Source organism: Argentina silus (genome assembly GCF_951799395.1).
Source record: "Argentina silus genome assembly, chromosome: 16".
In the NCBI taxonomy this organism is placed as follows: Eukaryota; Metazoa; Chordata; class Actinopteri; order Argentiniformes; family Argentinidae; genus Argentina; species Argentina silus.
The window spans coordinates 4,622,604-4,636,488 of NC_139670.1; the positions used below are offsets into that span (position 1 = coordinate 4,622,604).

General features: G+C 44.4%; 2 protein-coding genes across 2 annotated transcripts; one reads left to right on the plus strand and one right to left on the minus strand.

Annotated features, from left to right (window-relative positions):
* Nucleotides 1-2,504: 2,504 nt before the first annotated feature.
* On the minus strand, nucleotides 2,505-3,413 carry cdk5r1b (cyclin dependent kinase 5, regulatory subunit 1b (p35); the record flags this gene model as incomplete). Its single annotated transcript, XM_083688143.1, has 1 exon — nucleotides 2,505-3,413. One exon carries the CDS (start codon nucleotides 3,411-3,413, stop codon nucleotides 2,505-2,507), a length of 909 nt encoding a protein of 302 aa, XP_083544269.1.
* A 2,945-nt stretch (nucleotides 3,414-6,358) lies between these two features.
* On the plus strand, nucleotides 6,359-13,268 carry psmd11b (proteasome 26S subunit, non-ATPase 11b; the record flags this gene model as incomplete). Its single annotated transcript, XM_083687675.1, has 13 exons — nucleotides 6,359-6,449; nucleotides 7,281-7,382; nucleotides 7,706-7,902; nucleotides 8,465-8,522; nucleotides 8,880-9,074; nucleotides 9,716-9,860; nucleotides 9,980-10,040; nucleotides 10,205-10,267; nucleotides 10,552-10,677; nucleotides 10,820-10,855; nucleotides 11,041-11,092; nucleotides 11,337-11,479; nucleotides 11,656-13,268. The coding sequence occupies 12 exons, from the start codon at nucleotides 6,359-6,361 to the stop codon at nucleotides 11,477-11,479; spliced, it is 1,269 nt and encodes a 422-aa protein (XP_083543801.1). The 3' UTR covers nucleotides 11,656-13,268.
* Between the last annotated feature and the right edge of the window lie 617 nt (nucleotides 13,269-13,885).

Here is a 13,885-nt window from a genome sequence, read left to right on the forward strand (position 1 = left end):
TCTCCCAAGGTCCAGCTGAGTCTGCTTGCGACCGCTAGATATTTTAAAGCTGTAGATTCAGTCCCACTAAATCTAAACCAATGTATTAGCCATGATCGACAGAGAGGCCTGCCCTCTCCGTACGCTGACGTGGTCTGGAGATGGCGGCAGTGTTACAGTAGGACAGCTTCTGATGCAAATCAAAACCGTGTATCTTGGCTGATCCATATGCCTTCCCACTGGTTGTCATGGTGTTGCCATGTCCTCTGCACGTCTCTCCTTTAATTTATTCTAGTGGTTCCAGTGACTGAAAACCTGATTATCCCTATGGAGGTCAACCGGCATCTAATCACATTTCCTCTACAGCTGAAAACATGGTTGTCTCATATTTGATTTCTTGGCATTGAGAGATTGGCCTACGTAAGAAGCTATGCCTAAGCAAACATTTTCTGCTGTGACGCTGATTGGGTTTGAGTGAAATACCCTGCTGCCATTGGCTAATGGTTTCTCATGTTGATATGTGGTTGTATAGTACCTCAGTTTGGATTGGCTAGTCATGCAGGTGTGTGTGGTGGGGGGCTTGGGGCTGCTCAGTGCCTGTTCTTAGGTTTAGGGTCTATGGTGCTCACTACTCTACTCTATTCTACTCTGTTCTACTCTATTCTACTCTGTTCTAGGACTCTGATGTTGTTACTTTGGTGATGATCAGATCCTTTATTGCTTTTTTATTTTTTATTTTAGGGCTGCATTTTTAATACTTTTAATTTAATCCCTGCAACATCCATATGCATCAACCATAATCAATCTTCATTTCCACCAAAGATAAGATCACCAGTAACTACAGCAAAACCACCTCCCTTCATATCCTGTTTTTATAAACAGACTACTTTATCATTCATTCACAATCTTTCTAATTACAAGGGACGTGCCAAGAGAATGAAGAAATAAATGGCAATAAATTAAGTTTCAATTAAGAGTCATTATTAGATGAAAATCCATCCCATCATTCAACAGTTGTTGGGCATCTTTCACGTGTTTTTAGACCTACAGGATTTTCATCAAAGATATGGCACTGGTTTTAAACATTTCTTAATGCTGAATGTCTCGTAGCACAAAACGAACCTTCATACCAAAGTGTTTTAGACAAGCTTTTAGACGTAAAGTACAAAAGAATTAATTGGTAAACAAATAGCCTATTTTAGCAAGCATAGCTAAATAAACTACTTTCACTTTATACACAGCATTCTCTAATGCATATGTATATGCAGTTAGTTTACAAATCATATGGAAAGAAGTAAAGTATAGTTCCTGTCCTCCAAAACTCCATAAAAATTGCATGGCACACATGCATTAGGTTACATTTCTAAGTAAAAAAAACTTAGAAAGAAAATCTTTTTTAAGAAAATCAATAAATAAACCTCGCAAGGTGAGAGCCTTCATAGAGTTTAAAACATCCATTTTAATTTGTTGTTTTTTTCTTAGATGAAAATAAAGTAGGTCTTTCTCAACACCCAGAGTGGGACCACCCAACATTGTGTCACAGGTCGTATCTCCTCCTTCCTGTTATCTTCTGGCAAACAATCCCACAATGCAATGCTGGCCTGTCGTCTAGTTCGTTATGTCAACAACCTTCCTCCAACCACAACCCCCTCTCCCAAAGTCACAAACATGAACCCCACAGCAACGTTAATCCAGCATTGGTGGATTGTCCTTAATTAGATGGTCAGATAGATATGCATCGCAGCAGAAATGTCCAGTCCTATCCATGCAGTGGCAGGGGACACAGTGGGTATTCACAGTCTAAAGTCCCAGGGTTGGATTGATGCTTGTTTGTTCGCACATGATGGGAGCAGTTATAGCCCAGTCACGTGATGGCTGGCCTGGCCTCTCAGGAAGGTAGGCATGGACATCACGTACTGTACTCAACAGTCAGCAGGGTGTCTGGTCAGCTCAAGCCTCAGTCCTCTCCACATTCATAGCTGTAGATTTGTGTTCTTTTTCTACTGTTGTTTTTTTCTTTTCTTTTTTTTTTTTCATAGTCTTTGTTTCGTGTTTTCAATGTTTTTCATATTTCTATGCATAAGCAAAGGTTGTACCCGAGTCTGGCATTTTTTTTAATGTTTTATTATTCTTGTCAAAAAACTTTAACTCTCTGGTGAAGTGAAAACTCAATCTTCTTTCCTTCAAAAATATTTGTTGTTCTATCAACAATGATAGAATTGGATATTCTCTGTTCTGTTTATGTCCCCCTTTTTGGTAAACTGTTTTACTGTTATCTCTCAAACATGCTTATAATCCAATACTTTTGAAAATATGATATCTAGGCCTAAGCCCAATTAACCCTCATGTTAACCCTCAAAAACAATTATCTTTCCCCATCCAAACCTCCCCTCTTCCTACTCCCTCACTCCCAATCACTCCCAATCTCCCTCCCCCGTTCCCTTTTTGAAATGCCAGACTGGAGTAGGCCCCTGCCCCCCTCCCAATGCCCCCCCCCTCCCCTCCTCCTCCCCCCAGGAGGCCCCTCACCGGTCCAGACCAATGAGCAGGCGGCTCCTCTCCTCCTCCTTCTGGCTCTCGTTCTTCAGGTCTGCGAACACCTGGGTGAAGTAGTGCGGGTCGGAGTTGATCTGCAGCATCTTTGCGCTCATCAGGTTGATGATGGACAGGCAGCGGTCCCAGAAGGTCTCCTTGGAGGTCTCCACCAGGAAGGGCTTGAGCGGGTAGGAGATCTCGTTGCCCATGTAGGAGTAGGACAGGTAGAGGCAGGTGAGCAGCACCGCCTGCAGCTCGTGCTCCGTTGCCACCTCCGAGGAGACCACGTCGCGGCACAGCATGTAGACGAAGACCACGTTGGCCGGGGTGATGAAGCCCTGGTCCTGCCAGCCCTGGAGGAGGAGGGAGCGGTCCACGCTGCGGAGCCACAGCACCGGGTCAGTGGGGGACAGGTGCTTCAGACGGTAGCAGCGCCGGCACAGGAACTCCCCCAGGCAGCGCAGCAGCTCGCTGGTCGAGGCCTGGACGATGACGCGCTTGGGCGTGCCGGTGGCCGCATTGGAGTTGGTCAGCGGGGCCTTCTTGACGGACGAGACCCCATTGGTGGTGCTCTTGGTGAGGGCCGGGGTGCTCTGGTCCTGGGTGAAGGTGGAGAGGTTGGCACAGGACTGCGACTTCTTCAGGTTCTCATTGTTGAGGTGGGTGACGTTGTTCTGGTAGGCGGCGTTGGGCTGGACTTTCTTCGAGCTCTTCTTCTTCGCCGACACCGCCACGATCCGTTTCCATGGCAGCACGTTGATGAGCGAGTGACGCTTCAGGTTCTTGTCTTTGGCGTTCTTGCTGTTCTGCACGGCCGTGTAGTGGCCCACCGTGGCGGGCCCGTCCTCGAACAGGGCCGCCTTTCGGTAGCTCGGCGAGAGAGACAGTACGGTTCCCATGACGATGGGGAGTTAGACGTCCAGGGATGTTAGCCTCTCTGGCTTAGATGGCGGGGTGGGGGGAGGGGGGCGGGGGGAGGGGGGAGGGTGAGAAGCGGCAGAGAGAGATCCTCTCCTAAGGCGCTCAGTGCCTCTATGTTTACAAGCTGGGAGACCCTGGCTGTAGCCTCTGGTTCCTCTCAGACATCTAAAAGCAGGGGTTAGGGCTAGTCGTGGTGGGCAGCTGTGTACGCTGGATGAATCAGGGGTTGCCTTAGGCGGAGTCTCTCTCGTTATCTAGCTCTCCTCTTCAAAGGCGTCAACAGTGCCTGTGGAAAACAAAAAGGTTCAATATGAGAAAAATGGAATGTATGTGTTCTTGCTACCTTGTGTTCCGACGTCTTTTTCCATTGTATTTCAGCTGTATTCTATTGTCTTATTTGTGTATTGATACGTGTGTGTAATATGAAATTGATTTGATGTTAAATATCTCTTTGTTGACATTGATCATTTATAGGGATTACAATTATTTTCAGCAGTGTTTTCATAAATGTAACTATTCACAATAGAGTATATCGACCAGTGATGCACTTTAATTGTCTAATTAGGAGTATTGATTTGGCTTGGTAAATGAAAAACACATTGGAAATGTATGTCAGTGAATGCACTTGTGGGAATCCAGTCACCTGGCTAGTTATGTGACACAAATAATCTAATGCTTCATAACAGCATGTGAAGCCAATGTAAAAACATGAGCAGATCTGGTAGTATGGGCTAATAGAAATCAGATAGACGCCACATCTCTACGCAACGTTTACAGTCGTCTATGCTCTCCCTCCCTGTGAGCTGTTGATCTAAACTCTTCCCCATCAAACAGATAGGGAGCACATGTTATTTTCCCAAAACCATTGAAACAGCGACTGTAAGAACACATCTGCGCATCATTAATTGTTGATTAATGCAAATCTCAGGCCACAGTGCGCTTCTAAGATTAATGTTTCGCTCGACGCTTTTGTGAATATTTCACATCATGATTTATACATGAAAATAATTTAATTAGATTGAAGCATAACCAATGACGCCTGGAAGCCAATCATAGATCCCTCTCTGTTTTTAAAATGGAAGCCCGAAACGTAAACACCTATATATGAAGCAGTGAAGGTCGCCTTTGCTGTGCATATTTACTAAAACGACGACTGTCACCCAAGAGTCTTTCATGACGATCATTTTTAGGATATTAGGTCTGCCTCCCAATTAAACGAATATATTAGACTATGATTATCTAGGCTATGGGATAAGTGTTAAACAAATTACATGTGCTTTTCTAGGCTATGAGAAGCAGAGAAATGTAGACTCAGATTCATCCAACATAAATTAGACCATACTCACTTATTTTCAAGTGATTGATGTAGCAAACATCCCAAAGAGTTTCGTAAATAAATCAAAATGTTGTGTTTTCCCTGTAATTTGGAAAATAAAGTTTGCGTTTATTCAGGTAGACTCCACTCTTTGATTTCACTGCTGTTTTGGTTGTATAGCCTCGGTCACTGTCCAAGGTTCTGAAATCGAGCGTCCGCGTCGGAATAAAAGTGCTCGTCATAAAGACGATGTATTTATGGCATTCCAACAAACCCTCTTCAAACATGACTCCCCTTCTTTAGATATGCCGTGCATACACTAGCAGCAAATATCCACATGTTTATGTAAACAAATCGCCTACCCATAGCCGCAGTTCAGATTATATTTTTCCCTGTGATTATTCACAATTCATAATCTTCATCATAAGCTAAATAAACCACACTGCCCTAAATCACGACAATGTCAAACATATTGAAGCATACTTACAATTATATGTTTTTCCTTCAGTAGCTGATGACAAAAATAATTGCACTGCAGAGACAGCTTGCTGTAGCCTAATTTCCTCTATGGTGCACATCAAGGTGAAATCTCATCAACCATTTCTGAGAGTGCGGCCAAAAAACACAACACGGTACAATCCAATGAAATAAAAGGTGTTAATCAAGTAAAGCATCCGCACGCCTCGACATAGATCGCCAGTGTCTCTGGTGCGCAGGCGATGGTAGGCAACTGTGGAATGGATGCTGATATGAAGATGTGCTATTGGTCCTCGCCGCGAGAGACGCGCTGCGGTTTCAAGGGTTGCTGTGCGCTGTCACTGCCTCGCACGCCACTGAGAGGAGGCTGAGGTAAAAGCAGTGGTCGGGCGCCGCTTTGTGCTCTGTCCGTGGTGCTGTTTTTGCAACTCCTCCACCCAATCATAACAAGCAAAGCGACCACACTGCATGCATGGTGCTGCATGCACTCGATGAACTCGCATCATCCATTTTTTTGCAGAGCGAACATGCATATGGTTTTCATATTTTCATCTTCTACAACTAGATAAATCGGGCAACATGCACATATTTTAGTGTACTGATATAGGCCTTGTAGGGCACATAATAGAATAAATCAAATTGAATAATAGAATAAATCAAAATATGGGACATTATAGCCCAAATAGCCTAGTAAAGACCATATATATGATCAATGGTAAAGACATTGTTAGACTTCAACAGGCCTAGGTAGACCTTCATGATGGTCCTTGCTTTTAGGTACACATTCATAAGGCAATTTTTAACTTATCTATTTCTTTGCCCATAGACTTTTCCACTTTTGTCCGTTTTTTTCCACTTATTGACAAATGAAATGATTAGTAGGCTACTGCAACTTCTTATGATAATCAATAGGTTTAGCATAATTACATTCTGCTCTCTATATAGGCTATTTGGTGAAGTCTGCATGGCAAAAAAACCCCCACCGTAACTGCGTTTCCCAAATGACTACAACTCCCATATTTCCATAACTCCCATCATGCTCATGATGTGGCTGCGTAGCCTGCGTTACCAGGGCACGTATTTCCTATCGCATTCTTGATTGTGCAGACAGGCAGCTTTTGAATAGGTAAGATGGCGGCTGCGGCAGTAGTTGAGTTTCAGAGGGCTCAGTCTCTCATTAGCACGGATCGTAACGCTTCTATTGATATCCTCCATTCTATAGGTAAGTAATGACTGTAGGTATGTACGCGAGAAAGACTGGTTTTGTTGATGTTATTTCTGTTCCTTTTAAGCTACTGAAAAGGCGGTTTTATTCACTGACAAGAGCCGGTTTGTGTGCCGTGCTGACTCACTGTAGAATATTGGGGTAACGGTAGCCTGCTGGCTAGCTAGGCCATGAGCTGGACAGCCAGGCATCATAGGCTAAACTAGTTAGCTCATTGTAGCCAGTTAGCAATGTTGCATAACATTTACTGATAACAGATGAATGTCCTTTATCCTCCTTCTGTCTTACCAGTTCACATTAGCCAAGATAAAGTTAGCTGCACTTGTCAGCTAGCTGGCTAGCTTTATTTAGATAGCTAACACCTAGCTAGCTAGCTACCTTCAATGGACTTGGCTGACGGAGACAGTACATAGCATGCTAGCACGTTAGCTGTCAGGGTAATGTTTGTGCACCGCTTGCTGCTAACCTAGCCAAGGATATAAGAAGGTGAATTGAATGGATTCTGGGTATATGTCAGTTTGATGTAGTGACAGCCAGCCAGCAAGACATTTCTGCTAGAAAACCATCAAACTGTTGTACTTTGCTAGCTAACTACTAGCTGTCCCTGTGGTGTTGCTGTCCTCAAATTGCCTTAGTCACACCAGCTAGCTTGCTAAATTGTGTGCTTGCCTAACCATAGGTAAACATCTCTTTCAGCCAACGGATGGGGATTAGTGACAACTTTTGAGTCATTCTTAGAAATTGCCAATGGACTTAACTTGCTAGTGAGTTAATTCTGTTATGTTCTGTATGTTACATTACGTGTGTTTTCTGTCCATGTCTCTACAGTGAGGAGGGATGTGCAGGAGAACGATGAAGAAGCGGTCAGGGTCAAAGAACAGAGCATCCTGGAGCTGGGATCACTCCTGGCCAAAACAGGCCAGGCTGCAGGTGAAGACCGCTCTGTTGTTTCTGGTCAACGTACAGGTTTAACAACTATTAAGTACTGTGGAACATTGGGATGATTCATCCAGCACCAGGGCGTAATGACCCGCTTGTTCGTTTGTGCCATTGTCTGATGTCTTTTCTTGCATTTAACCTGATGCAGCAATTGCGTCCACTAAACAACTGCTGATTCCAAATGATCAAGATACGATGTCTGTAGTGTTGTTTTGACAGTCCACAAACCAGTGCATACCACAACCTCAGGAACCGGAAGGGTTTGTTATTGTTATCCAGTCCTCACGTCTGCGCTTCTGACCTTTCCTCTCCAGAGTTGGGAGGTCTGCTGAAGTTCGTGCGGCCGTTCCTGATCTCCATCAGCAAGGCGAAGGCGGCCCGGCTGGTGCGCTCTCTGCTGGACCTCTTCCTGGACATGGAGGCGGCCACGGGCCAGGAGGTGGAGCTGTGTCTGGAGTGCATCGAGTGGGCCAAGGCTGAGAAGAGGACCTTCCTCAGACAGGCGCTGGAGGTAAGCTGGCCCTGGCGGTCTTCACCTAGAAGTAGCTCTGCCCAGAGCTGTTGTTATTGTCTGATGTACTTCTACTTGTGGTAGAAAAGTCCATATATCTCTCCGGGGGGGGGGGGGGGGGGGGGGGTTAGTGAGACGACAGCATAAAAGTGCTGTTCGTTACACAGCAGTTGAAATACTGACATTGAAGTAATTACCAAATTGTACATCGTTAAAGTCATGGAAAATTACAAGGGGGTAGATTCAAGGAATAGACCCTGTGAAAGCGCACAAATTAAACAAACAAGACAACCAAGAGGGTTGATGGCAGAGCAGAAGACATGTCTGTTGTAACCAGGGGTGTAGTAGAAGAAGAAAAAAAAGTGGGTAAATACTGGACTCACATTCACCGCCGTTTATCCTCTACTTCATCACTGGTTGTAAAACACGGACAAATATGTGCTATTCAATCACTTCCCTTGACATCACTCTGACTGTAATTCTAGACTGGTGTTGGTGTTGAAATGACCATGACATCCCTCTCTCCCTCTCATCCCTCTCTCATCCCTCTCTCTGGTCTTAGGCTCGCCTGGTCTCACTCTATTTTGACACCAAAAGATACCAGGAGGCCTTGGCGCTTGGTGAGTGACAGCTCCGTCTGTATCAGTTAAAAGCAGTTCTCCTTTAGCGAGAGCCTGGCATCTGCTCCAACTTCAAGCAGGGAGAGACATACTAAATACGACACATTTGCGCAATGCAATATTTTTACCTGTTTACAACAACAAAAAACCCTATGCATCATGCCTTGATTCCTGTTCACGTATTTTTACGAGACGCTTTCCAACAACACGTGTGGAAGAAGTTGTTACAATATTGAATTACCCAGAATCTAATTAGCCTTCCGCTTTTTGCCTTTCCTTTCTCGTTGAAACCCTCCATGTTTAGCCTTTCTGTCCCAATATTTAACTGTCGACCGTGTCCCCTCTCTGTGGTCTCAGGCACCCAGTTGCTTCAGGAGCTGAAGAGGATGGATGACAAGGCCCTGCTGGTGGAGGTTCAGCTGCTGGAGAGTAAGACGTACCACGCCCTCAGCAACCTGCCCAAGGCCCGCGCCGCCCTCACGTCTGCCAGGACCACCGCCAACGCCATCTACTGTCCCCCAAAGCTCCAGGCCGCCCTGGACATGCAGTCAGGTGAGAACACGCCAATTAGCCGCCATTATTGTCTTGAAAATGAATGGCAGGGGCCCCATTGTTTACTTTTTTTGTAGGTATGCACGTCTTAGAGAGAGTAGCTTTAAAACATAACAACTTTATTTTTCATAACATTTTCACAGAATGGACATTTCTCTTTGGCACACTGGTACAAGAAGGGTAAAACGGGGGGGGGGGGTAAAAACAGACATACATACTGTAGCACCTTTCACTTGAAAATAAGTTCCAAGTTTTGGAAACGCACATTATAACGTAGCTCTGCTGTTCCACTGTGTGAGGAGAATCTTGTCAATGTTTAGATAGGAATGTCGTCATGCCACAACAGCCATATAATTGTGAGAAATGAATTCCATTTCCTCCTGTGACCAGAAGGTTACAGTGAGTCATACCCGCTGCTGCATTTGTTATACCACCTTTGAGTCACCCAGGATCTGCTCACTGAACTGTGTGTGTGTGTGTGTGTGTGTGTGTATGGTGAAGAGGTGGTGTGTGGGCACATGCATGAGAGATGAGGCTGTGAGGTATGACAGCTGAACTGTGTGTGTGTGTGTGTGTGTGGAGAGAACATGAGGAGGCTGTGAGGTGTGACGGCTGAACTGACCATGCTTCACCCTCTACAGGGATCTGTCACGCAGCAGAGGAGAAGGACTGGAAGACAGCCTACTCCTACTTCTACGAGGCCTTCGAGGGCTACGACTCCGTTGACCACCCCAAAGCCATCACCTCCCTCAAATACATGCTGCTCTGCAAGATCATGCTCAACTTGTGAGTAGTAGTGCTTATAGTCTTGGCCGCAATGCAGTGAAGTGTACAGGCATGAGCCTCTAGCCTGGATGTGTTCTGATCTGGTTGCTGCTCTCTGTTGTTGTTGTTGTTTTCTCCAGGCCAGAGGAAGTGCAGGCCTTGTCCAGCGGTAAACTGGCCCTGCGGCATGCCGGCAGACAGGTAGGAACCACAGATTAATCTATAATGTAATACCAGACAGTAGATATGAGATGAACTGCTCCTTGCCTGTGTACCTGGCTCCCCAGACTGACATTGTTATTCTCTGTCTCTCTCTCTCTCTCTCTCTCTCTCTCTCTCCCTCTCCCTCTCTCTCCCCCCTGCAGACAGAAGCACTGAAATGTGTTGCGCTAGCCAGCAAGAACAGATCATTAGCAGACTTTGAAAAGGTGAGACCATAAGCCCTTCAACAACACCCATCATTGGTGTTATGCGTTTTTATGCTCTTTTATGCCCTAACCCTTTTGAGACAGGGTCCTTCTGCCCCATTATCTTCCTCAGTGACCAGCCCGTCATTGTAAATAAGAATGTGTTCTTAGCTGACCTGCCTGGATAAATAAAGGTTACATAAATAAAATGTTAAAAAAATGAATCATCTCATTATCTCTCCTCTCTCACTTTCTGTCCCATCGTCTGCCTCCCCCTGTCCCTCCCCCTCCCTCTCCCCATCCAGGCCCTAACAGAATACAAAGCAGAGTTGAGGGACGACCCCATCATCAGTACTCACCTGGCTACGCTGTATGACAACCTGCTGGAACAGAACCTTATCCGTGTCATCGAACCCTTCTCCAGAGTACAGGTGAGGCGGGTGAACCACTCAAATCCTATGGGTGTTCTCTGGACCCAGAGTAAGCCTATCCGAGATCAAAGACCCTTTAGTTGAGCCTGGGACTTTGTTTACCCGATGGTGCTCATTGTCCTTTGTCGTTCCTCGTTTCTAGATGGAACACATATCAGGCCTCATCAAACTGTCAAAGGTAAGGATGCTTCTGTGACGCTATCATTTTACTGGAGTACTGGATTTATTCCTTTTTTAAATTTATTTATCAATAATTCTACAATGAATTGTAATCGTATATCACCCCTGTGATTTTCATTCCACACGTGATTCCAGCAGTTCTAAATATTGTCACCACTTAGTTAATGTATTTCAATTTTCCAGGCGGATGTTGAGAGGAAATTGTCACAGATGATCCTGGACGAGAAATTTCACGGTAAGTCAGTTCTCTGCTCGGTGGTAAAAGCCCCAGGTAAATTGATACAGTACAGCTACAAGAGAGAGAGATCACTATCAGAAGTCATTTTCTAATTCTATTATGCCTCTTAAGTTAAATGAAATCTAATATAGGCTTTGTAAAAGCCCTACCCTCTGTGATGAAATGAAATGAACCCCCCCCCCCCCCCCCCCCCCCCCCAGGGGAGCAGTGGTTGATTGACTGTGTGTCTCTGGTCTCGTAGGGATCCTGGACCAAGGGGAGGGTGTGTTGATCATTTTCGAGGAGCCTCCAGTGGACAAGACGTATGGAGCAGCCCTGGAAACCATTCAGAACATGAGCAAAGTCGTGGACTCCCTCTATAACAAAGCAAAGAAGCTAACATAGGTAAGGCTCTTGTGAACACACACACACACACACACACCAGAGCATGTTCTGTTAGATTGCATATATGGCTGGCTGTACTTCCAAGAAGGAACGGAAGACTTTGTAATTGGATGTTTACTAGTTTACTGTAAACTAGCGCTTACTCAATCAATAACTCAATGATTTCTCATCCTCAGAACAAATGACGAGACCACAGCAGCACAGTGGAGGATGCGTGTGTGACCAGCGTGTGTAACATTTTTAAGAAGGGGACAAGGGAGAGCGACAAAATAAAAAGTCCCACAAACTGCAACAAAACAGGATTTCCCGGTTTCCCCCCCCCCCCCCAGCCCACCCACGAAACTTCCACCTCTCCCTCAATGGACAATTTCATCACCTCTCTTCTCATTTATTTTTTTTGGTTTTCTGTTTGTTTTTGATGTTCTTTTAGGATTCTGTGTAACTCAGCGGCTATCAAGCCATCAGGGACTATTGTACAACCACAATAAAATATTGACAACTATATATACATAACATGTTTATATATATATATATCTCTCTCCTGTAGAATGAAGATATGGCTTACAAAGCCTTGAGTTGACTCCGTTGCCACCCCAAAGGTGCAATATATCGACCACAAAATGTCCTTGCATTCAAGAAGCAGGGTTAAGGCCACTGGTCAAGGCTCTCTCCTCTCCTTTCTGTTCATATCTTTCTGAAGCACATGGTTTGGTTGGTTAGAAACATTGGGATGACCCCTGATAGTTAGATTTTTGGTTGGAGAGCTCTCTCTCTCTCGAGCTCTTGCATGTTTTCTCATATCGATGCCAACACTCAAGTCTATTTACCCTTTCATGTATCGAATGGCTGTCATGATCCACATTTTATTCGGTTTTTTCTTCTTTTTAAAAAAAATAATTTGTTTGGAACTAAAGGAAATTGGATCACCTTGTTATTTGTCTCCCACTCATAAGTACATGGAGCATAATGGATGCCATTTCAGACCACCAGTGCCCCTATTGGCCCTCCACTTTGCCTCAATGTTTGGGTGCAATATAGTTTAGGGGTGCAGAAGTGGAGATGTGCTCTATTAAAATCTCTAAAAGCCTCTGTCTTATACACCCGAGAGCGCTTATCCATTGTTAGCTCCTAGCCCTAGTGTGGTATGCTAGTAACCAAACAAAATTTGTATGGTTTGATTTTTTTTCTTTCATTATCTTTTTTTTTTTTTCATTTATAAGTCATTTTTAAAAAATAAATATTTTGTATTTTTAACGATTTCTGTCTTGCCTCTTGCAAAAATGATCACTTTGCCATCTGACCTGGCAAAGTTTGATAGGGTAATTTTGTCCCTATGGTGTGCTCTTGTGTTGAGGGAACAAGTGGATAACTTAGGGGACCCTGTGTTGGATAAAGTGTCTTCAGTCAATTTGGACCCCAGTGTACACTACAACAGGTCAGACTCAGACCAGGGCCTTCAGATGACTGTAAACTAATCGTCAGTTGAGACTGGGGAGGAATGAGTGCCTGTAATTGCTGATTGGGTTGAATGGATGGGAAATTTTAAATATTCAAAGGGAAAGAGATACTGTATGGAGTCGGATAGACATTCCCTGTATAGTCACCACTACGGGGATCCAAGTGTTGTGTCCTGCGTTGAGCAGATGCGTAGGACATACTGTATGGACTTGAGGAGGACTGATCTGATGGCATTGTGTATTCTCTATTTTCTCCTGTTGGGAAAAATATTGTTCCTGTGTTGGAAAATGGCCACATCACATCATAGGGCATTAAATCACAATTTCAATGACAGCTCTGGATTGTTTTATTTTTTACAAAAAGCAATGTAAACATATACTAACCTGTTCATGTAATGAAACTTAGCTATTGATATAGAATAGGGAAGCATCTGGAATCTGACATAGGGGGTTTTTGCGCTATAGTGCTCTTGGCATATGATGTCAGCTGCGATGGTGCGTCATCCTGTAGAGTCCATTGCATTCTGTCTGGTTCTTGTGCACCTACTGTATGAGCACCCATATTAAGTGCCATAAACTGCACTGAATAGACACTGGTCATCCGTTTTATTTAGAGTATTGTTTGTGTCTGAAGTCGAAAAGAAGAACCAGCCACCTCATCTTAGCCTTTCCTCCTTGTGGACGAGGATGTCCGCGTCTGTCTTTCTGTTAATATGACCTGTTGTCAGTGTGTGTAGAGTAAAACCATTTATAATACACATTTTTTGGGGGGGGGGAAAAAAACAGATTTTGAAAGAATTGATAAGCTTCAGATGTGTTGAGGTCAGTAGTTCTAATGTAAATGGACGTAGGACATTGAGCACATGGACGATGGGTGCTTAGTGTTTACAAAAAAAGCAATGATTTTGAGTTTCCCGTTTGAATGCAAAAACATCCCCTTGGCCCCTCA